This window comes from Vulpes lagopus, chromosome X, assembly GCF_018345385.1.
Source record: "Vulpes lagopus strain Blue_001 chromosome X, ASM1834538v1, whole genome shotgun sequence".
NCBI classification, from domain to species: Eukaryota; Metazoa; Chordata; class Mammalia; order Carnivora; family Canidae; genus Vulpes; species Vulpes lagopus.
The window spans coordinates 59,619,386-59,642,248 of record NC_054848.1 but is presented as its reverse complement, the minus strand read 5'-3'; the positions used below and the strand labels follow the sequence as shown (position 1 = coordinate 59,642,248).

General features: G+C 34.8%; 1 protein-coding gene across 5 annotated transcripts in view; it reads left to right on the top strand.

Moving 5' to 3' along the window:
* Positions 1 to 22,863, top strand: part of ATRX (ATRX chromatin remodeler) — a 336,264-nt gene that overhangs the window by 251,526 nt on the left and 61,875 nt on the right. For all 5 annotated transcript variants that reach the window (XM_041740565.1, XM_041740564.1, XM_041740562.1 and 2 more), the window contains 3 exons: positions 623 to 776; positions 5,758 to 5,864; positions 15,813 to 15,921. In XM_041740565.1, the coding sequence (XP_041596499.1) occupies positions 623 to 776; positions 5,758 to 5,864; positions 15,813 to 15,921 (370 nt within the window). The remainder of the gene's footprint in view (positions 1 to 622; positions 777 to 5,757; positions 5,865 to 15,812; positions 15,922 to 22,863) is intronic.

The following is a 22,863-nucleotide window of genomic DNA, read 5'->3' as shown; positions in this document are numbered from 1 at the left end:
TTTCTCTTGATCTCTCAGTCTGTTTTCTTCCCTCCCTCTTCTCCTCCCTACCTCTATCTGTCTCTCTTTGGTTCTTTTTCTCTCCTAGTCCCTGTCTTTGTGGGTTTGTATTGGGAGTTATACTCTCTCAGTGCCTGGAATGAGAGGGGGGGCTTTGTCTCTTTAGGGTCTCTGATTTTCTAGCCCCCCCCTACTCCCAGGCACTGTTTCTCATAGTTGTACTTTCTCAGAGTCTTTTGCTTACTCTCTCACTTGATTTGCCTGCCCCCTTCAGTGTTTTTCTTACTTTGCATTCTTTTGTGCCTGTTTGTATGTCCCACTCCCTGTCTCTTTCTCTCCCTCTCCTAGGGTGGGTTTGTCCCCTCTACTCCACTCCCCACATTTGTCTTTTCCTCATAGTAAAGCTCTCTCTTTCCTGGGGTGGTATTTTTTTCTCTTTTCGCAAGAAGGTGCCCTCCTTCTCCCTCATCCTCCTTTTCTGTCTTCTTCCTTCCCTCCTCCTCCCTTCTCTTTCCTCCCCACCCCCTCCTATTTCTCTTGGTCTCTTTCTTAATCCTTCTCAGGATCTCTGAGTTTCTTTCCTTATTTGTCTACTTATTTATATTTCATTTATTTTATTTAGGTAAAGCTACTTCCTCTTCTAATCCAAGCAGTCCAGCTCCAGACTGGTACAAAGATTTTGTTACAGATGCTGATGCTGAGATTTTAGAACATTCTGGAAAAATGGTACTTCTCTTTGAAATTCTTCGAATGGCAGAAGAAATTGGGGATAAAGTGTAAGTTTCTCCTATTTTTATTATATAAATGAGCCTTTTTATAAACTTTCTATTATGTAAACAGTTTATTTGAAGAAATTTGTTTTGTTTTCTCCCTTTCTAAAGATGTAATTTATTTAGTAGTGTATTGATAGACAACTACTTTCCTTCTAAGCCACTAGTTCTGAGTACATATTCTGGTTATTTCTTCAGTGCTGTTTTCCATTTCTGGCTATTGCCCCTTGAACTTACTTCTTTGAGCCAAGCCTCTAGTGAATATCTATATTTCACTATCTTTAAAATTATTTTTCAGTCCATGCAGTGTGGTTCCTACTTTATTGAGATTTTTTTCCCCTAAAGTCATTTAGTTACCTTTTAATCCCCAAATCTAGTGGATACCTCTCAACTTTATTTCACCTCTTTGATTATTCTCTTTCATTTCTCCTTTGTTTTTGTTCTTGTTTGTTTTACTTCAAGCATTTGAGTCCCCATTCACTTCCCTGCATTCCTGCGCTCCAATCTCATTGTTCAAATTATTATTCAAAAAACATACTTTTAAAGTTTTGAACCAGACTTACTGTTTAGGTTGTTATAAGGTCTCAACGTGATCATAAAATATTTTTAAAATATATCTGTGATTCTTTTAATAACAATTTAACATAAAGCTTAAAATAAACCTTTTATCTTAAATTTCAAACTAAAGAAACTAATCTTTAACTTTATTGGGAAGAGATAGACCCACTATTAATATTTCTATACCATCTTTTAATATACCTTTACTGTTAACACATTCTAATATACTTGTATGTCTTTTCACTGGATAGTGAATTATTTGAAGACAGACTGTTTTATTATTTTTTATTAACCACTATACCTTGCATTTAGTAAGTACTCACTAAAATTGGTTTTTGTTGTATATTGCCTCTTTATTTATACAGAAACAAGTGGTTCAATAAGGGATGATGTTGGCCTGGAATGGAGTGGTAGTATTGGAGGTAAAGGTTATATTTTGAAATAGAAACAATAGGATTTGGTACATTAATGTAGGGCAATAAGAATGAGAGAGTCGTTAAATATGATTTCCAGACTAAGTGGCTGGTGGATTATGGTGTTGCTTACTAAAATGGAGAACAATAGTAAAGAACTAAGTTTATTAAAGGTAATAAAAAAAATTCTGCTCTGGCCATGTTTGAGAGGCCTATTAGATATCTGTGAGAGATATAAGTAGAAAGTGGGTATTTGAATTCAGAGTTCCTAAAAGTTCAGGAGAGATTATTGCTGTGACATGCTCAGGCTTTTTTCTGCTACCAACTTCTGTAGTTTAAAATTAATATTTGGGGGGTACTGTACAAGAATTCTAAGAGTGTGGAAGAGATTTTAGTGGTCTTTTAATTTCCTAACCATTATAATAATCTCCTATACCATGTTCATCATAGCTGTTCTAACCTCTCCTGTGGTAGAACATTTGCCATTTTAGAAGGTATAGTTGAATACTTCAAATTTTTAGAAATTATATCCCTATATTTAGTTTGTACTTTATCCCTATATCTGTTTCCCTTGGTTTGGTTAAAAATTGAACATATCTGTGCCTGTTTTTACACTCTTAGAGTGAAGTTTTAAAGTTATAAGCCCAACCAATAGACATTATCAGTGTCAAGGCTATAAAACTATGCATTTCCGTAACTATGATTACCACTATTTTTTATTTGTCCATCATTTCCTTATGGAAATTTTCACACATAAAAATAGCAGAAAAAAATTTATAGTGAATACCCATATACCTGTCACCTAGAATCTATACTATATTCTATATTTTAGTGTACTTTCTTTATTACATATAAGTTTATCTATGCATCTTATTTTCCTGATGCCTTTTAGTATAGGTTGCAGACATCAGTACTACTGTTTCAATTGTCTCCTCTTCAAAAACTGTCTTGTCACTTTTAGCTTCCTCTTCTGAGTTAATTGATCTTTTCTTTTTATGGCATAATTCCAGGCCTGACCATATGGTCTTGAACATACTTGAATTTTTTAGCACACATCTTAAAATACAGTCACAGTAAACAAAAATACTTCAGCTGAGTTTTGATTAACACAGAGTTATAGTGAAGCTCGTTCTTCTTTATTGTGGACTCTATACTTCCATTCATGGAATCCAATAGAGAGGTTCTCCAACACCTAAATAACACTGGTGGCTCATATTAAACTTATGGCCAACTGAGACTCATTTTTTTTAAAGAAAAACTTTAAAAAACTATTTGTGTAGTGGATCTTTTGACTCAAGTGAAAACTTGGTATTTCATAGGACAAGAGATAAGTGAATTTTTGTGAATTTTAGCCAGTGGTGTGTTGATAAATGTTTGACAACTGACTCTTCAAAAAATGATAACAATAGAGAATGCAAAGAAGTAAGAAAAGCAAAAAAAAAAAAAATAAAATAAAAAAAAAAAAAAAAAAAAAAAAAGAAGTAAGAAAAGCTGATATCTATGATAAAATACTCTTACCATGAACCAATTTTAAGCTACCAACAGTGGTGGGAAAAAATGCTAACAATGACTTTCTTGTTTTAAGCAAGTTACAGCTAACTCCAGTATACTACTGGTTTCAGTCCAGCTCTTCTGACTTGTTTTCCATGATTTAAACATGAAATTTTTATTGAATTTTAATTTCTAGATTTTTGATATGTATGAATTTGATTTGTAGTGCTTCTGTATTTTCATATGGGCCATTAATAAAATAGATAAAGCCAGAATAGTTTGTATAAGTATGAAAATTATTACCAATCAGGGCAGTAGTTTATGTTATCTGCAACTAGAAAAAGTTAAGAGATAACCATTAGTATGTTGCCACTTAGTCCTAATAACACCTATTTCATAGTGAGATTTTTCTGAGCTCAGTTCCAGGTTCCCAGAACCAGCCTTAATGTGGACTCAAGTCAGCCCTTTTCCAGAATAGTAGCCCAGATTCCAGATTAATTTCAGTTAAATAAATAATTAGTATCTCTAAGAATTTAAGTTTCCCAGTTATAAGAACTGCCAAAAACTTAATTTGTCGTTCATTAGGAATTGATTCAATAAAGTTTTTGACTCTAGGAAAAATAATCAGTCTACTGAGGGATCAAGACTGTTGGTCATTTACACTGAGTACTAGGAATACATTCATTTCCTTACCAGTATTCTGGGAGTACCAACTGGGAGACAGTAGACCCCTGTTGTGCAGAGTTTAGGAAGTCATACAATAGCCAATTCACATGTTGTTAACTCCAACAGCTGTTTCATAACTGGAGTTGTTCTTTTTAGTTCTACTAAATCTGAAGACCTCTAGCAATGAGTGTTGAAGGATCTTCTGGAGTCATAAAAGCATATTTTTCCTATAGTACAGCTTTCAAAATCAAATAAAACCAAACAATATGCTCGAACAGGTGTCTAGTTCCTTGTATACTGACCTACTTTGCATATATAAGGGAGAGAACAAACCCTCCTTTTTCCTTTATTCTCTTCCTAGACTTTTTCCATTCCCTGTATATAATTATGTCCACTTCTCACCAGTGGAATAGATGAGAGCAGTGGTTTTCAAACTATTTCTCAGAACCCATGAAAATTGGTGAAAAGAGGAGGCTAGAGCAGAGGCTGAGGAGCCAGTGACGCTTTTACCTTCTTCTCCCACCAAGGCTTAAAGCACCAAGCAGCTTGCTTGCTTGCTTGCTTTAAAAAGATTTATTTATTTGAGAAAGAGCATCAGTCGGGGGTGGGTGGGAGGTGGGGTTGAGGGAGAGAGACTCTCAAGCAACCTTCCAGCTGAGCATGGAGCCTGCTGTGGGGCTCAATCTGTTAACCTTGAGATCATGACCTGAGCCAAAGTCAGAGTCAGACATTTAACCAACTGAGCCACCCAGGCACTCTTACTTAATAATAATAAATTAAAGTCTTGATTTAAATTCCAGTTAGTTAACCTACAGTGTAAGGTTAGTTTCAGGTTAAACGGGTGATGGAGATTAAAGGATGCACTTGTGATGAGCACCAGATGTTGTATGGAAGTGTTAAATCACTATAATGTACACCTGAAATTATTTATTATATTTTGATACCACATAAGACTTCATGTGAACAAATAATTTCATGGCTAAAAATAGGGGTTAGAAAATACTGGGATAGAGAATCAGGAATCTGCAGACATATTTGAGATGGAACAACAAAGTGTTTTTAGACTGTGTACAAGTCTAAAATTACTTGAATACTTTTATTAGGAAGACTTTTTTCTTGTATTCTCTAAATAGTTTCTTTTGTATACTACAAATTTTTAATTTTGATGAAATCTATTTTATCAGCCTTTTTTCCCATAGATCATACTTTTGGTGTTAGGTCTAAGAATTGTCTAATCCCAAATTACTAGGATTTTCTTCCTTGTGTTTTTCTAAACATTCAACGGTTTTACATTTTAACATTAGATTTATACTCCATTTTGAATTACTTTTTGTATAAAGTGTGAAGTATAGGGCAAAATTCTTTTTTTTTTTTTGCATATGGATGTTGAATTTTGCCAAGACCATTGTTGAAAAGATTATATCTTTTAAAATGTGCATACCTTAATTAAAATGGTCTTTGCCAAGACCATTGTTGAAAAGATTATCCTTTTTCCACTGAATTGCCTTTACTTCTGCGAAACACTATTTAGCTAACTATATAGTGTGGCTCTATATTTGGATTCTATATTCTATTCCATCGATTAGTGCTTGTCCCTTAATCAGCACTACACCATTCTGATTACTCTAGCTTTGTAAGTGTTGAAATCATATAGTTATTAGGCCTCCAACTTTTTCTCTTTCAAAGTTGTTTTGGCTACTCTGTGCACTCATCATTCTTTAGAATCAGCTTGTTAATTTCTCAAAATTCCTACTGTGGTTTTAATTAGAATTGTGTCGAATTTATAGGTTAATTTGGGAAGAATTGATATCTTTACTTTATGAACCTTCTAATCCATGAACACTAATCCATTTTTTTAGCCTTGTTTTTAGCCAGTCTCTCATATCTCTGGACTTGATTGAAGATTTTCTTGAATTGGCCAGTAGGGAAAAGACAGAAGATAAAGATAAACCTCTTATATATAAAGGTGAGTTACAAGCTTTTTTATATCACAATTTTGAAACCTTCATTTAAACATATTATACAATCATTTTAACAATAAAAAAAATCTCTAGACACACAACTTTTACATATACATTTTTTCCCTGCACATTCTTCTTATCTATATAAATATGGTCATTATTATTGCAATTCTAAAATGAAATAAGATTTTTGTTCTTATAAAGAGTTTTATTGACATAATTCAGATATTCAGTTCATCCATTTTAAGTGAACAATTCAGGGGCTTTAATCTTTTCATAGAGTTGTGCAACTTAAAAAAAAAAAGAGTTGTGCAACTATCACCATAATTATCAACTGTTTTAATCACCACCAAAGAAACCCTGTACTCTTTAGCTATTACCCTCCTACCCCTGCCTTCCACTTCTTTAAATCTTAAACAGTCACTAATCAATATACTTGCTGTTTCTACAGATTGACCTATTCTGGAATTTTCATAGTAATAGATTCATACAATATGTGGTCTTTTGTGACTGGCTTCTTTCACGTAGTATGTTTTCAGGGTTCTTCCATGTGGTAGCATGTGTCAGTACTTCATTTATTAGGCCATAAACATCTAATAATATTCCATTGTATGGATAATACCCACATTTTGATTGTACATTTATTCATTCATAGATACAGGGTTGTTTTCACCTTTTAACTATTGTGAATAGTGCTGTGATAAATATTTGTATGGAGGTTTTTATTTGAGCATCCATTTTCACTTCTTTTGGATATGTTACTTAGGAATGGAATTATTGGGTCATATGGTAATTTTAACTTCTTGAGGAACCACCAAACTGTTTTCCACTGGCTGCACTATTTACATTTCCACAGGCAAGTGTATAAGGGTTCCAGTTTCTCCACATCTTCACCAATACTTATCTTCTGTTTTGTTTTATACCTCAGAGGTATTGTGGGTTTGGTTAAATACCATGCAATAATGTGAATACTTAAATAAAGGGAGTCAAATTGCATATAAAAGTTATGTTTCCGTTATGCTGTAGCCTGTTAAATGTGCAATAGGATTATATCTTTTATTTTTTTTATTTTTTATTTTTTTGGATTATATCTTTTAAAATGTGCGTACCTTAATTAAAAAATACTTTATTGCTAAAAGTTGCCAATCATCATCTGAATTTTTCAGCAAGTTAGAATTTTTTGCTAGTGGAGAATTTTATTTATTTATTCATGAGAGATGCAGAGACATAGGCAGAGGGAGAAGCAGGGCTACTATCAGGGAGCCTAATGTGGGACTCAATCCCTGAACCCCAGCATCATGCCCTGAACTGAAAGCAGGGCTCAACCACTGAGCCATCCAGGCATCCTATCTGATCAGGGTTTTGATAGGGACTACATTGAACTTGTATTTCATTTTAGGAAATATTACCATCTTAATATTAAGTCTTCTGATCCATAAACATAGGATGTTTTAGCATTTGTTTAGATCTTTAATTTTCTTTCACCAGTATTTTGTAGTTTCTAGTGTATACGTTTTACATGTCATGTGTTAAATTTATTCTTACTTATTTTATTCTTTTTGGTGGTATTGGTTTTTTTAAGATTTTATTTATTTATTCATGAGAGACACAGAGAGAGGCAAAGACATAGGCAGAGGGAGAAGCAGGCTCCCTGCAAGGAGCCCAGTGCAGGACTATCCCAGGACCCTGGGACCTGAGCCAAAGGCAGATGCTCAACCACTGAGCCACCCAGGTGCCCCATTTTTGGTGGTATTGTAAGTGGAATTTCCGTAATTATTATTATTATTATTTTTTTAATTTCCGTAATTATACTTTTGGATTGTTCTTTGCAAATGTTTAGAAAAATTGAGGTTGGTAATAATTAATTCTAACAGTTTTTAATCAATATTTAAAGGATTTTTCCATATACAGGATTGTATTATTTGCAACTAGAGATAATTTTCTTTTTCCTTTCCAACGTGGGTTACTTTTATTTCTTTCTCTTACCCAATTTCCCTGGTTAAAACCTCTAGTACAGTGTTGAAGTGGCAAGAGCAAACATCCTTTTCTTGTTCTTAATCTTGTGGGGAAAGTATCTGATCTTTCACCATTAGTATGATGTTAGTTGTAGTTTTTTTCATAATGCTGTTTATCAAATTGAGGAAGTCCCCTTCTATTTCCAGCGTTTTAATTGTTTTTTTTTTAAATCATGAATGGTGTTGGATATTGTCAAATGATTTCTCTGCATCTATTGAGATGATCATTTGGGTTTTTACAATTTTGTTTATCTGGTGCACATTACTTTGAATTGCAGATGTTAAAACAACCTTGCATACCTGGGATAAATCCCACTTGGTCATGATGTATAATTCTCTTTATATGTTGGTGGATTCTGTTCACCAGTATTTTGTTGAGGATTTGTGTATCCTTATTCATAAGACATAACTAGTTTTCAGTTTTGTTTTCTTTTAATATCTTTGTCTGGTTTTGATATGAGGCTAATACTGGCCTTGTTTAATGAGGTGGGAAGTATTCCTTTCCCTATTTTTTGATAGAGTTTGGGAATAATTGTTATGAGTTCTTTAAATGTTTGCCAGAATTCAGCAGTGAAGCCATCTGGACCTGGGTTTCTCTTAGGGGTAGTTATCATCATCATCATCAACAACATTATTAGAAAATATATCGAAACATAAAATTTATTAATATTTTGTCAGTGAAAAAGCAACCTATAGAATAGGAGAAAACATTTGCAAATCATGTCTTGTAAGGAGTTAATATTCAGAATATATAAAAAACTACTGTAATTTAACAACAAACAGATAATCCTTTTCAAAAAAATGGGCAAAAGATTCAAATAGACTTTTCTCTAAAGATAATATACAAATGACCTACAAGCACATGAAAATATGCCCAACATCATTAATCATGAGAGAAATGCAAATCAAAACCACAATGAAATACAACCTCATACCTATTAGAATGGCTACTGTCAAAAACAAAAACAAAAACAAAAAAACCCAGCAAATAAGAGGTTGGTGATGATGTGGAGAATTTGGAACATTTGTGCACGACTGACAGGAATGTAAAATGGTAACAGCCACTGTGGAAAACAGTATGGCAGTTCCTCAAAAAATTAAAACTAGAATAAATTTGATCCAACAATACTACTTCTGGGGATATACCCAAAAGACTTGAAAGCGTGGTCTCAAAAGAGATATTTGTACAGCCATATTCATGGCCACATTATTCACGATAATGAAAAGGTAGAAACAAACCAAGTGTGTATTGGATACACATTATTCACAATAATGAAAAGGTAGAAACAATCCAAGTGTGGATGACTAGATAAACAAAATGTGGCATATACACACAATGGAACATTTTTCAGCTCTTGAAAAGAAGGAAATCTTGTCACATGCTACAACCCTGAAGACATTATATTAAGCGAAATAAGCCAGCACAAAAAAGATGAATACTGTATAATTCCATTTACTTCAAATATCTAGTCAGACTCAAAGAGGCAGAAAGTAGTAATGGTACTTACTGTGGGGAAAGAGTGAATGGGAAGTTGTTGTTTAGTGGGTATAGAGTTTTAGTTTGCAAAATGAAATAGTTCTGGAGATCCATTAACACAACTGTGAACTATACACTTAAAATGGTTAAGATGGTAATTTTATGGTATGTGTGTGTGGGTTTTTTTTTTTTTTTGCCACAGCATGAGATGTTCCATAGCCAAGTGCTAGCAGAGATTGGGTACTGAGTTTTGTTTGTTTTGTACCAAATCTTTCTGCTTTGTCTGTCTTTTGTTAAAAATGCTAATTTTAAAAAACTGGTTAGAAATAATGGGACAAGAAATTTAAAACTCTGTAATGATTTACTTACTAAGACAGATTTCTATCTAAAATCAATGGACATTAAATTAAAAAAATTATGAGTATCTACCAGCTATTATGCCAATGACTAGGAAACACAGTTTTAGTCCCTTTCCTGAGGAGTTAATAGTCTAATGGTGAATACAGATACTAAAGACAAAAAAATTGAATGCCCAGGAAATTGAGGGGAAAGTATTTCTGTGATTGATTTAAAAGATTTTATTTATTTATTCATGAGAGACACAGAGAGAGAGAGAGAGAGAGAGAGAGAGAGAGAGAGAGGCAGACACAGGCAGAGGGAGAAGCAGGCTCCATGCAGGGAGCCCAAGGTGGGACTCATCCTGGGTCTCCAGGATCATACTCTGGGCTGCAGGCGGCACTAAACCGCTGCGCCACCAGGGCTGCCCTATTTCTGTGATTTATTTTTTTTTTTTTAAATTTTATTTATTTATGATAGGCACACAGTGAGAGAGAGAGAAGCAGAGACATAGGCAGAGGGAGAAGCAGGCTCCATGCACCGGGAGCCCGACATGGGATTCGATCCCGGGTCTCCAGGATCGCGCCCCGGGCCAAAGGCAGGCGCCAAACCGCTGCGCCACCCAGGGATCCCTATTTCTGTGATTTAAAAAGGGGTTGTTCTAATCCTCTGCCTCGAAATATTTCAGACAGTTCCTTAGTATGCCCTAACCATATTTTTCCAAATCAGTCTATTAATAGGAAAACAGCCAAATTGGGAGGGGAGAGATAGGAAGAGAAAAAAGTTTTTACCATTTTGAGCACTTTTAAGTGTATAATTGTATGGCATTAAGTACACCCATAGTACTGTGCAACCATCACCACCATTTTAAAATTTTACTTTTGCCGAGGAGCAAGTCCATGAAGCTCCTTATGTTGTCATAACCAGAAGTTCCTCTCTCTGCAAATTAAATTTTGATTTTTTTCACTGATCATTTCATAAACATTTTGATGTCACTATATATATGATGTTATGTATATTACTTTCAGCTCTACAACAGTCTGTCCGGTAAAATTGTAATTTACTTAACTATTTCTCCATTATTATATATCAAGATTATTATATTGAATTTTTCACTATGAATAGGTAGTCTACTGTAGGAACCTGATGATAGTAGATTTTTAAAATTTTCTTTGGGTTAAATTTCCATGTAAAATTAGAGACTTTAAGGTATACTATTTTTGTATTTGAGAATAATACAGTATATGTTATGAATACTATTTATGGTACTCATATTTCTTTATCTAAATATTAAAGTTGAGGGACGCCTGGCTGGCTCAGTTGGAAGAGCATGCAACTTTTGATCTCGAGATTGTGAGTTCGATGCCCATGTTTTATGTAGAAATTACTTAACTAATAAAACTTTAAAAATAAATACATAAATAATGACAGTTATCAACAATATAAAGAATACATTTAGGTTTCCTTTCTAATAAAAGAGAACTTTTTATTATTTAAATCTTTTCTGCAGATAATTGTATAGTATTTGAATGATCAGAATCCTGTTTTTCATTTAACAGCTATTGAGATATAAGCCTATTTTTGATGAAGAAATATTTTCAAAAGGTTATATTGTGGCCATTTAAAAATTTGAAGTATAACTGACACACAGTACCCTGTTAGTTTCAAGTGTACATCATAGTGATTTGATATTATTATATATTATTAAATGACTTCCATGATGTCTAGTTACCATGTGTTCACTGCACAGTTATTACACTACTATTGACTATGTTCTTTATGTTGTACATTACATAACATGACTATTTGATAGCTGGAAGTTTGTACCTCTTAATTCTGTTCACTTTTTTTGCTCATCCCCTAGCCCCTTCCCACTCTGGTAACCAACAATTTGTTTCCTGTATCTATGAGTCTGTTTCTGTTTTTTTTGTTTGTTTGATTCCACATATGAGTAAAATCATATGATATTTGTCTTTCTCTGACTTATTTTGCTTAGCATAGTATCCTCTGGGTCCATCATGTTGTCACCAAATGGCAAGATCTCATCCTCCTTTATGGCTGAGTAATATTCTAGTGTTTGTTTGTATTTGTGTATGTATTTTCTATTATCATTTTACTTTATTCTTTTAGGTTGCTTCCATATCTTAGCTATTGTAAATAATGCTGCAATGAACATAGGGGTGAATATATCTCATTGAATTGGTGTTTTCATTTTCCATGGAAAAATACCCAGAAATGGAATGATGAATCATAGTGTAGTTCTATTTTAATTTTTTGAGGAACCTCCATAGTGGCCATACCAATTTTACATTCCCACTAACAGTGTGTAAGGATTCCCTTTTCTCAACATCTTTGCCAACACTTGTTATTTTTGTCTTTTTGATAATAGCCAGTTTTACCTGTGTGAAGTGATACCTTATTGTGATTTTGATTTGCACTTTACTGATGCCTAGTAATGTGCATCTTTTCATGTGCCTGCTGGCCATCTTTATGTCATCTTTGAAAAAAATGTCTGTTCAAGTCTTCTACCCATTTTTAAATCATTTTGTTTGGGTTTTTTTATATTAAGTTGTATAAGTTCTTTATATATTTTTGGAATTGAACTCCTTATTGGGTTTATGATTTGCAAATATCTTCTCTATCTACTATAGAGTAGAATCAGTACAATCAGTACAATCTACTGAAGTAGATTGCCATTTCGTTTGCTGATGGTTTTCTTCACTGTGCAAAAACAAAAACTTTTTTTTTTTTGTCTGATGGTACCCTAAGTATACTTGGAATATAGTGCTGTTGTTTTTAATTTTAATTTTCTAGTTCTGTTGTTAATATTGATAATGTTTTCTATTGTACTCATTTTAAATATATTTTTAGGAAATAAAACCCTAATAGCATCCTGTGCAAATTATAGGCAGATGGTATCTTTTAGACAGGTACATTGGTTGCTTAAGTCACTATAGTAAGTGAAAAGGAGCATTTGCTCTTTATTTGATACTATTCCACATACTATGTCATTGATTTACTAGGATATTTACCTAGTAAAAAAAGTAGAATTACTTTTTTTCCCCCCAAGCAAAATCTTACGTGGAATATTAGTACATTGGGTCTGGATTGTTAAAGAAGTGAAGAGTTCTCTCCTCCTTCCCTAAGTGGGATTAAGAGTCACCACTAAGCCACTGCCTCATTAGCACACCTCAAATTAGCTATTTACAAAACCCATAAAGTATTCCAGGGTTCATTTTATTTTGTAAGTATAGCGTACCTACCATGTACAAGGCACAACCTAGGTGCTAAGAATAAAGAAGTTAAAAAAAAGAGAACATATCCCTAACCTCCTAAAGGCTACATTTTTGTTAGGGAATACCAATAAGAAACAAATACATAGTTTAAAAATGCAATGGAGAAATAATGAAATACTCTAACAGTGATAGGGAGTTTTAGGGGACAGTATATAAATTGTTCAGGCAAGGCTTTACTGATGTCCAGCATAGAACTAGACTTGTGGTAGGTCCATAGTAAATATTTACTGAAGTGTCAGGGTAATACATTGCACTTATCTGGATATTCTTTCCATATAGAATTATGCTGTGGTGATGCATTTTTATGTGCCCATTACATTTAAGTGCTTGGTATATACTGGCACTTTTTAATCTTTATCATTACCCCCCTTCTTTGTTTCTAAGGCCTCTCCTTATTGATGTATCTTTAGCATATATGTATATGGGTAGTGTGTATTTGTATTCTTTGCTTGACTATGGGTAAGTATAATGTTGGCTTAAATGGGTATTTCTGTTATTTGTTATTAGTTATTGGTTCAACTCTGTGCTCTGGCAGTACTTTATTATCTGAAATACAAAGTACCAGAAAAGTTATATCATTTTATTCTACTACCATGAATAAATAGAAAATGCCCATTTTACTATATACCTGTAATACTGGAATTGCCTTTTCCCCATATTTAGTGGATAAAAACAATTGTTATTGTAATTTGTATATTTCTGAAAACTGACAAGATTGAATATTTTCCCACATGGTTGTTAGTTTGTATTTCATTTAATAAATTATCTTCAACAAGCATTCGTTTTAACTACTAACCAGTTTATCTTTTGTATCACTAATAGTACTACTACTACTACTGCTGCTGCTGCTGCTACTGTTACTACTGTGTACTGCACACTGAACTAGGTTCAAGAGGTATTACAGGGAATCATATTAAAGAGATGATCACATATAAATGTGCCATAGTAGAGACAGACATAATTTGATATGGGATTTATGGTGATTATATTAAGTATCCAATGAGCTTAATTACTGTGACAGATACTATTCTAAGGGTTTTTTTTTTATCAACTCATTTTAAAAAACAGTAACCCTATGCAGTAGATGCTCACCTATCTCCATTTTTAAACATAAACACATTTTCACATTTTCTAAATGAAAATTCTGGTAAATGGTGAGCCTGGGATTTTAAAAACATTGATATCTCTGATGACTAACCTGTACTGACTTTATCACTTTTTAAATGTTAGATTCACAGAAGTGGTAGTGCAGATTGTTCATTTGTGTTATCAGAGAAAGGTATGTTGAAATACTTTAAAAATATTAATATCATATTTAATTTTTTTGATTAGCATGTTAAATTTAATAATTACCCTGTTCAGGTGAACAATTTAGAAATTTGACTCCAGCCCCTTTTTCATCCATTATTTCAGATTCTTTTTCTCCTTAGCTGCATATGCCTTTTTTTTCCAATTGAAAGAAATAAAACTTGTAAATAAATAGACTTTCTTACCAATTACAAAATTTTCAGCAAGGGAATTCCAGATTTTCAGTGTAAGTAAAGATATGGATAAGTAATAAACATGTTGAAAGCACCTTTTTTTTTTTATAAATTTTTATTTATTTATGATAGTCACACACAGAGAGAGAGAGAGAGAGAGGCAGAGACACAGGCAGAGGGAGAAGCAGGCTCCATGCAACGGGAGCCCGACGTGGGATTCGATCCCGGGTCTTCAGGATCGCGCCCCGGGTCAAAGTCAGGCGCCAAACTGCTGCGCCACCCAGGGATCCCCGAAAGCACCTTTTAAACTAAGTACTAAATTTAAGTAAAACGTTTGCTGAAAGGGATGCCTTGGTGGCTCAGTGGTTGAGTGTCTGCCTTTGGCTCAGCGCATGATCCTGGAGTTCCTGGGATCTAGTCCCACACTGGGCTTCCTGCAAGGAGCCTGCATCTTCCCCCTGCCTGTGTCTCTGCCTCTCTCTCTCTCAATGTCTTTCATGAATAAATAAATGAAATCTTTAAAAAAAGAAAAACAAACCTAGAATCCATTAAAAAAAAAAGTTTAGGGGAGCCTGGGTGGCTCAGCGGTTTTGCGCCGCCTTCAACCCAGGGTGTGATCCTGGGGACCCAGGATCGAGTCCCACATCCGGCTCTCTGTGTGGAGCCTGCTTCTCCCTCTGCCTGTGTCTCTACCTCATTCTCTCTCCATGTCACTCACTCATGAATGAATAAAATTAAAAAAAAAAGTTTGCTGAAAGACATAAATCTCAGTTTTGTTGATTTGCTTTTATGTTAAGATTCTAGGATGTGACTCTGAAGGGGAATTTAGTAGTATTATGTTTATAGGTAAAAGAATTGGAATGGAAATCATGTATAATAAAGTATGAAAATATTATAGTACTTAATTTGGTATTTTAGTTTTAATGTAAGTCTTAGGTAAATTTTCACCTCACAGTCCAAAAGTTGATCAATATCAACTTGTTAAAAAGGAAGGAAACCTGGCCATTTACAGATTTAATCAAAAGCAAGCCTCATGAACATAATGCAGTTTAACCATTTTCTTTTGACAGTTTTAAAGGATTCTAATCAAGGAAATCTTTTAAGAAATTCACATGTAGATGAAATACTTTTTAAAAGTACCTTTGCTATTCAGTATCTATTGGAAATAATCTGTAGTGAATTAATTTGTAATATAGTGAATTATACTTTGATTTAAAAAATTATATTTTGCTATGCAAATAAAATACATACAACCAGATTTTAAATGGTGAGCAGGGAAGAAAATCTGTTATTACTAGCAGAACAATATATATCAAATCTCTCGTTCCTTTTGTTGTTAAATTTTCAGGTGAAGGGAAGTGGCTGCGAAACATTGACTATTACCGTTTAGATGGTTCTACTACTGCACAATCAAGGAAAAAATGGGCTGAAGAATTTAATGATGAAACTAATGTGAGGTAGGAAACTTTGTTTGTATAGATAATTTTTAAAAAATAATTGTAAATCTGAGACTCCTGGGTGGCTCAGTTGGTTAAGTGGCCAGCTCTTGATTTCCGCTCACAGCATGATCTCAGAATGGTAAGGTGGAACCCCACATCAGGCTCTGTGCTCAGCTCAGAGTCTGTTTGTCCCTCTGCCCCCCGCCCCCATTTCACACTCTCTCACAGTCTCTTTCTCTCAAATAAATAAATAAAATATTTTTTAAATCCCCCCAAAATATTTAAATCTACATATAGTAAAATTCACTCATTATAGTGTGTATTTTTACAATTTTTGACATGCAAAATAGTCAAGATATAAAATGGTTTCATCACATCTCAAGAAATTCACTCATGGAATCATAGAGTTGGAGCCTTTTGAGTCTCACTTCTTTCACATTACAAAATATTTGAGATTTATTCATTTTATTGCATATGTCAGTAGTTTCTTTTTATTGTTGAGTAGTACTCCATTGTATGGGTGTATTACAGTTTGTTTAGGCATATCCACTTGAGAGATATTTGAGTTATTTCCAGATTTTGGAATTAAAATTGAAGCTCCAAACATTCATGTGTCAATTTTTGTGTGACCTATTGATATTTCTAGGAGTGCAATTGCTGGGTTGTATGGTAAGATTGTGTTTAGCTTTGTAAGAAACTGCCAATTAGTTTTCCAAAGAAGTACAATTTTGCATTCCCATCAGCAGTGTATGAGAGTTCCAATTGTTCTGCATCCTTGTCAGTGCTTGATATTATTGTGGGGTTTTTTTTCCCATTCTGATAGGTATGTAATTGTATTTCATGTGATTTTAGTTTGCATTTCACCAATAATTGATACTGAGCATCTTTTCATGTGCTTATTGGCCATTTTTATATCATCTTTGGTGACAAATCTGATAGAGGCTTTCAGAATTGACAAAATATTCCTGATCTCTTTATCTTCTGCAGAAATTTGAATCTTATACTTTAAACCACTGTAGGCATTGCGTGTGTTATATATGTGTTGTTGATGCTGCTTTTAACTGTTAGCAGTTAACAGGCTTGAACTGCATTTGGAAGAGAAAAATATATATATACATTCATATAAACATATGCACACACACATACATATGAAAGCATGGTCTTTAAAAAAACATTTTCTTAGTTTAATGACAAGAAGGCCAGAGTATGCCTTAGTAAATCTTTTAAAGCCTAAAAGATACCATGCTGTGTATGTAAAACATGTTTTAATTCTAGCAGAGTCCTGAGTTACACTTAGGGTTAATGCTAGAGAAATTCCAGGTAGAATATATTCCAGGAAGAATATATTCTATTAGGTATTTAAAATCCATATAGTCTGGGAGATCTTACAAAGGAATGGTTGAGTACAGTTAAGTTATACAAGCATATGATTAAATAACTGTTTAAAGAGTAAGTACATTTTTGTGTTCTGTTTGCCATGTTCCTAAAAATTATTTCTACATGAAGTAATTTTATTTTGTAATCCTCATGTAGTCTGTCAAACAAACTAAACCTTCAACTTACGCAGTTTCCTGAATTTGTAAATATCACAGAAACAGGCCATTCATATTTGATGACCATTGGGGAACAACATTGAGATTTGGATGCTGTACTGTCATCTTGGTATACTTACTAGCATATTAACTGCCCTAAATATATGACTAAAAGTATCTGATTCAAATTCATCTTATCCCTCTTCTTCCCCCCATGTATGTATGTGTATATGTATATATATTTGTGTATATATATGTGTGTGTGTATGTGTGTATATATACACGTATATATTAGAAGAGTTACTCTTGAGTAGCTAAACCTGTCGAGATTAAGTCCACAAATGTTAGAGATTATATTTATCTATCTATATTCTGTTTTCTCATGACTCAGTAATTTTCAGAAAACATAATAAATATTATTACGGTAAAGTAGTTGGAAAGACACATTAAGATAAACTTTAAGATAATGACCGTTTCTAATGCTGTCTTGTGAGACCAGGGAGCAGGTTTCAATAGTCTTGGGTCCCTAGTTATCTTTAATACTGTTCTTTTTAACTTTTTATTTAGAAATAGTTATAGAGGGATCCCTGGGTGGCGCAGCGGTTTGGCGCCTGCCTTTGGCCCAGGGCGCGATCCTGGAGACCCGGGATCGAATCCCACATCGGGCTCCCGGTGCATGGAGCCTGCTTCTCCCTCTGCCTGTGTCTCTGCCTCTCTCTCTCTCTCTGTGACTATCATAAATAAATAAAGATTAAAAAAAATGTTTAAAAAAAAAAAGAAAGAAATAGTTATAGATTCACAGGAACTTGTAGAGATAGGCAGTGAGGTCCTGTGAACACTTCATGTAATTTTCCTTTACATACCTATAATTTCAAAAGCAAGAAATTGACACTAGTTCAAAGGTATATATCTATGCCCTTTTTTATCACATATATAGATATTCTTGTAACAACCCCTGAAATCAGGTATATAAACCATCACCACGGAGACTGCTCTCCTACTACCCTTATATAGTTTACACTTCTTTCCACTGAGTTCACCACTATCCCTAACTTCTGGCAATAACTAATTTGTTTTCCATGTTTATAATTTTTCACATCAAGACTGACATAAATGACATCCTACTATGTGTGATCTTTTGAGATTTTTTTTTCATTCAGTATAATGCCCTTTAGTTCCATTCAAATTGTCCTGTATATCAGTAGTTCGTTCCTTTTTATTACAGAGTAGTATTCCATGGTATGGATGTATGGATTTGTTTAAGGCAACCTGTACATCTATTAGAGAGCATTTTGGTTGTTTCGAGGTTTGGCTCTTACAAATAAAGCTGCTGTAGCTGGAGAGTACCTAGATGGCTTAGTCGGTTAAACATCTGGCTCTTGATTTTTGCTCAGGTCATGATCTCAGGGTCCTGGGATTAAGTCCCATGTTGGGCTCCCCACTCAGCAAGGAGTCAGCTTGTCTTCCTCTCCTTCTGTCCCTCCCTGCCTGCTCTCTTTCTCTCTCTCAAATAAATAAATCTTAAAAAAAAAAAAAGCTACTGTGAATGTTGTACGTACAGATTTAGTGTAGACTTGAAATTTCATTTCTCTAGTATAAATGCCCAGGATATAATAGCTACATTTGCAATAGGTAAGTAACTTGTTTAAGAAACTGCCAAGCTGCTTTCCAGAGTAGCTGTACCTTTCTGCATTCCCACCAATAAAGTGTGAAAGATTAAGTTTTTCTGCATCCTCACCAGCATTTGGTATTATTTCTTTTTTTTTTTTTATCTTGGCTTTTCTGATGGGTGTGTGGTAGTATCTCATTCTGTCTTAAATTTGCATTTCCCTGATAGCTGGTTATGTTGAACAGTCTTTTCATAAGTTTATCTGATATCTGTATATCCTCCTTAGTGAAATGTTTGTGTCTTTTGCCCATTTTGTTCAGTTTTCAAAATTCTTTTTTTTCTTTTTTTTTTTTTAATTAACTTTTATTGGTGTTCAATTTACCAACATACAGAAAAACACCCAGTGCTCATCCCGTCAAGTGTCCACCTCAGTGCCCGTCACCCATTCCCCTCCAACACCCGCCCTCCTCCCCTTCAACCACCCCTAGTTCGTTTCCCCGAGTTAGGAGTCTTTATGTTCTGTCTCCCTTCCTGATATTTCCCAACATTTCTTTTCCCTTCCTTTATATTCCCTTTCACTATTATTCATATTCCCCAAATGAATGAGAACATACACTGTTTGTCCTTCTCCGATTGACTTATTTCACTCAGCATAATACCCTCCAGTTCCATCCACGTTGAAGCAAATGGTGGGTATTTGTCGTTTCTAATTGCTGAGTAATATTCCATTGTATACATAAACCACATCTTCTTTATCCATTCATCTTTCGATGGACACCGAGGCTCCTTCCACAGTTTGGCTATTGTGGCCATTGCTGATGGAAACATCGGGGTGCACGTGTCCCGACATTTCATTGCATCTGAATCTTTGGGGTAAATCCCCAACAGTGCAATTGCTGGGTCATAGGGCAGGTCTATTTTTAACTCTTTGAGGAACCTCCACACAGTTTTCCAGAGTGGCTGCACCAGTTCACATTCCCACCAACAGTGTAAGAGGGTTCCCTTTTCTCCGCATCCTCTCCAACATTTGTTGTTTCCTGCCTTGTTAATTATCCCCATTCTCACTGGTGTGAGGTGGTATCTCATTGTGGTTTTGATTTGTATTTCCCTGATGGCAAGTGATGCAGAGCATTTTCTCATGTGCATGTTGGCCATGTCCATGTCTTCCTCTGTGAGATTTCTCTTCATGTCTTTTGCCCATTTCATGATTGGATTGTTTGTTTCTTTGGTGTTGAGTTTAATAAGTTCTTTATAGATTTTGGAAACTAGCCCTTTATCTGATATGTCATTTGCAAATATCTTCTCCCATTCTGTAGGTTGTCTTTTAGTTTTGTTGACTGTATCCTTTGCTGTGCAAAAGCTTCTTATCTTGATGAAGTCCCAATAGTTCATTTTTGCTTTTGTTTCTTTTGCCTTTGTGGATGTATCTTGCAAGAAGTTACTGTGGCCAAGTTCAAAAAGGGTATTGCCTGTGTTCTCCTCTAGGATTTTGATGGAATCTTGTCTCACATTTAGATCTCTCATCCATTTTGAGTTTATCTTTGTGTATGGTGAAAGAGAGTGGTCCAGTTTCATTCTTCTGCATGTGGATGTCCAATTTTCCCAGCACCATTTATTGAAGAGACTGTCTTTCTTCCAATGGATAGTCTTTCCTCCTTTATCGAATATTAGATGACCATACATTTCAGGGTCCACTTCTGGGTTCTCTATTCTGTTCCATTGATCTATGTGTCTGTTTTTGTGCCAGTACCACACTGTCTTGATGACCACGCCTTTGTAGTACAACCTGAAATCTGGCATTGTGATGCCTCCAGCTATGGTTTTCTTTTTTAAAATTCCCCTGGCTATTCGGGGTCTTTTCTGAATCCACACAAATCTTAAAATAATTTGTTCTAACTCTCTGAAGAAAGTCCATGGTATTTTGATAGGGATTGCATTAAACGTGTAAATTGCCCTGGGTAACATTGACATTTTTACAATATTAATTCTGCCAATCCATGAGCATGGAATATTTTTCCATCTCTTTGTGTCTTCCTCTATTTCTTTCAGAAGTGTTCTATAGTTTTTAGGGTATAGATCTTTTACCTCTTTGGTTAGGTTTATTCCTAGGTATCTTATGCTTTTGGGTGCAATTGTAAATGGGATTGACTCCTTAATTTCTCTTTCTTCAGTCTCATTGTTAGTGTATAGAAAAGCCATTGATTTCTGGGCATTGATTTTGTATCCTGCCACGCTACCAAATTGCTGTATGAGTTCTAGCAATCTTGGGGTGGAGGCTTTTGGGTTTTCTATGTAGAGTATCATGTCATCGGCGAAGAGGGAGAGTTTGACTTCTTCTTTGCCAATTTGAATGCCTTTAATGTCTTTTTGTTGTCTGATTGCTGAGGCGAGGACTTCCAGAACTATGTTGAACAGCAGTGGTGAGAGTGGACATCCCTGTCTTGTTCCTGATCTTAGGGGAAAGGCTCCCAGTGCCTCCCCATTGAGAATGATATTTGCTGTGGGCTTTTCGTAAATGGCTTTTAAGATGTCGAGGAAAGTTCCCTCTATCCCAACACTCTGAAGGGTTTTGATCAGGAATGGATGCTGTATTTTGTCAAATGCTTTCTCTGCATCTAATGAGAGGATCATATGGTTCTTGGTTTTTCTCTTGCTGATATGATGAATCACATTGATGGTTTTGCGAGTGTTGAACCAGCCTTGTGTCCCGGGGATAAATCCTACTTGGTCATGGTGAATAATTTTCTTATTCTGTTGTTGGATCCTATTGGCTAGTATCTTGTTGAGAATTTTTGCATCCATGTTCATCAGGGATATTGGTCTGTAATTCTCCTTTTTGGTGGGGTCTTTGTCTGGTTTCGGAATTAAGGTGATGCTGGCCTCATAGAACGAATTTGGAAGTACTCCATCTCTTTCTATCTTTCCAAACAGCTTTAGTAGAATAGGTATGATTTCTTCTTTAAACGTTTGATAGAATTCCCCTGGGAAGCCATCTGGCCCTGGACTCTTGTGTCTTGGGAGGTTTTTGATGACTGCTTCAATTTCCTCCCTGTTCAGGTTTTCTATTTCTTCCTGCTCCAGTTTTGGTAGTTTGTGGCTTTCCAGGAATGCGTCCATTTGTTCTAGATTTCTTAATTTATTGGCGTACAGCTGTTCATAATATGTTTTTAAAATCGTTTGTATTTCCTTGGTGTTGGGAGTGATGTCCCCTTTCTCATTCATGATTTTATTAATTTGAGTCTTCTCTCTCTTCTTTTTAATAAGGTTGGCTAATGGTTTATCTATCTTATTAATTCTTTCAAAGAACCAACTCCTGGTTCTGTTGATCTGTTCCACAGTTCTTTTGGTCTCGATATCATTGAGTTCTGCTCGAATTTTAATTAACTGTCTTCTTCTGCTGGGGGTGGGGTCTATTTGTTGCTTTTTCTCTAGTTCCTTTATGTGTAAGGTGAGCTTTTGAATTTGAGATCTTTCCAGTTTTTGAATGGATGCTTGTATTGCGATGTATTTCCCCCTCAGGACTGCTTTTGCTGCATCCCAAAGATTTTGAACGGTTGTATCTTCATTCTCATTAGTTTCCATGAATCTTTTTAATTCTTCCTTAATTTCCTGGTTGACCTTTTCATCTTTTAGCAGGATGGTCCTTAACCTCCACGTGTTTGTGGTCCTTCCATACTTCTTGTTGTGATTAAGTTCTAATTTCAAGGCATTATGGTCTGAGAATATACAGGGGACTATCCCGATCTTTTGGTATCGGTTCAGACCCGATTTGTGACCCAGTATGTGGTCTATTCTGGAGAAAGTTCCATGTGCACTTGA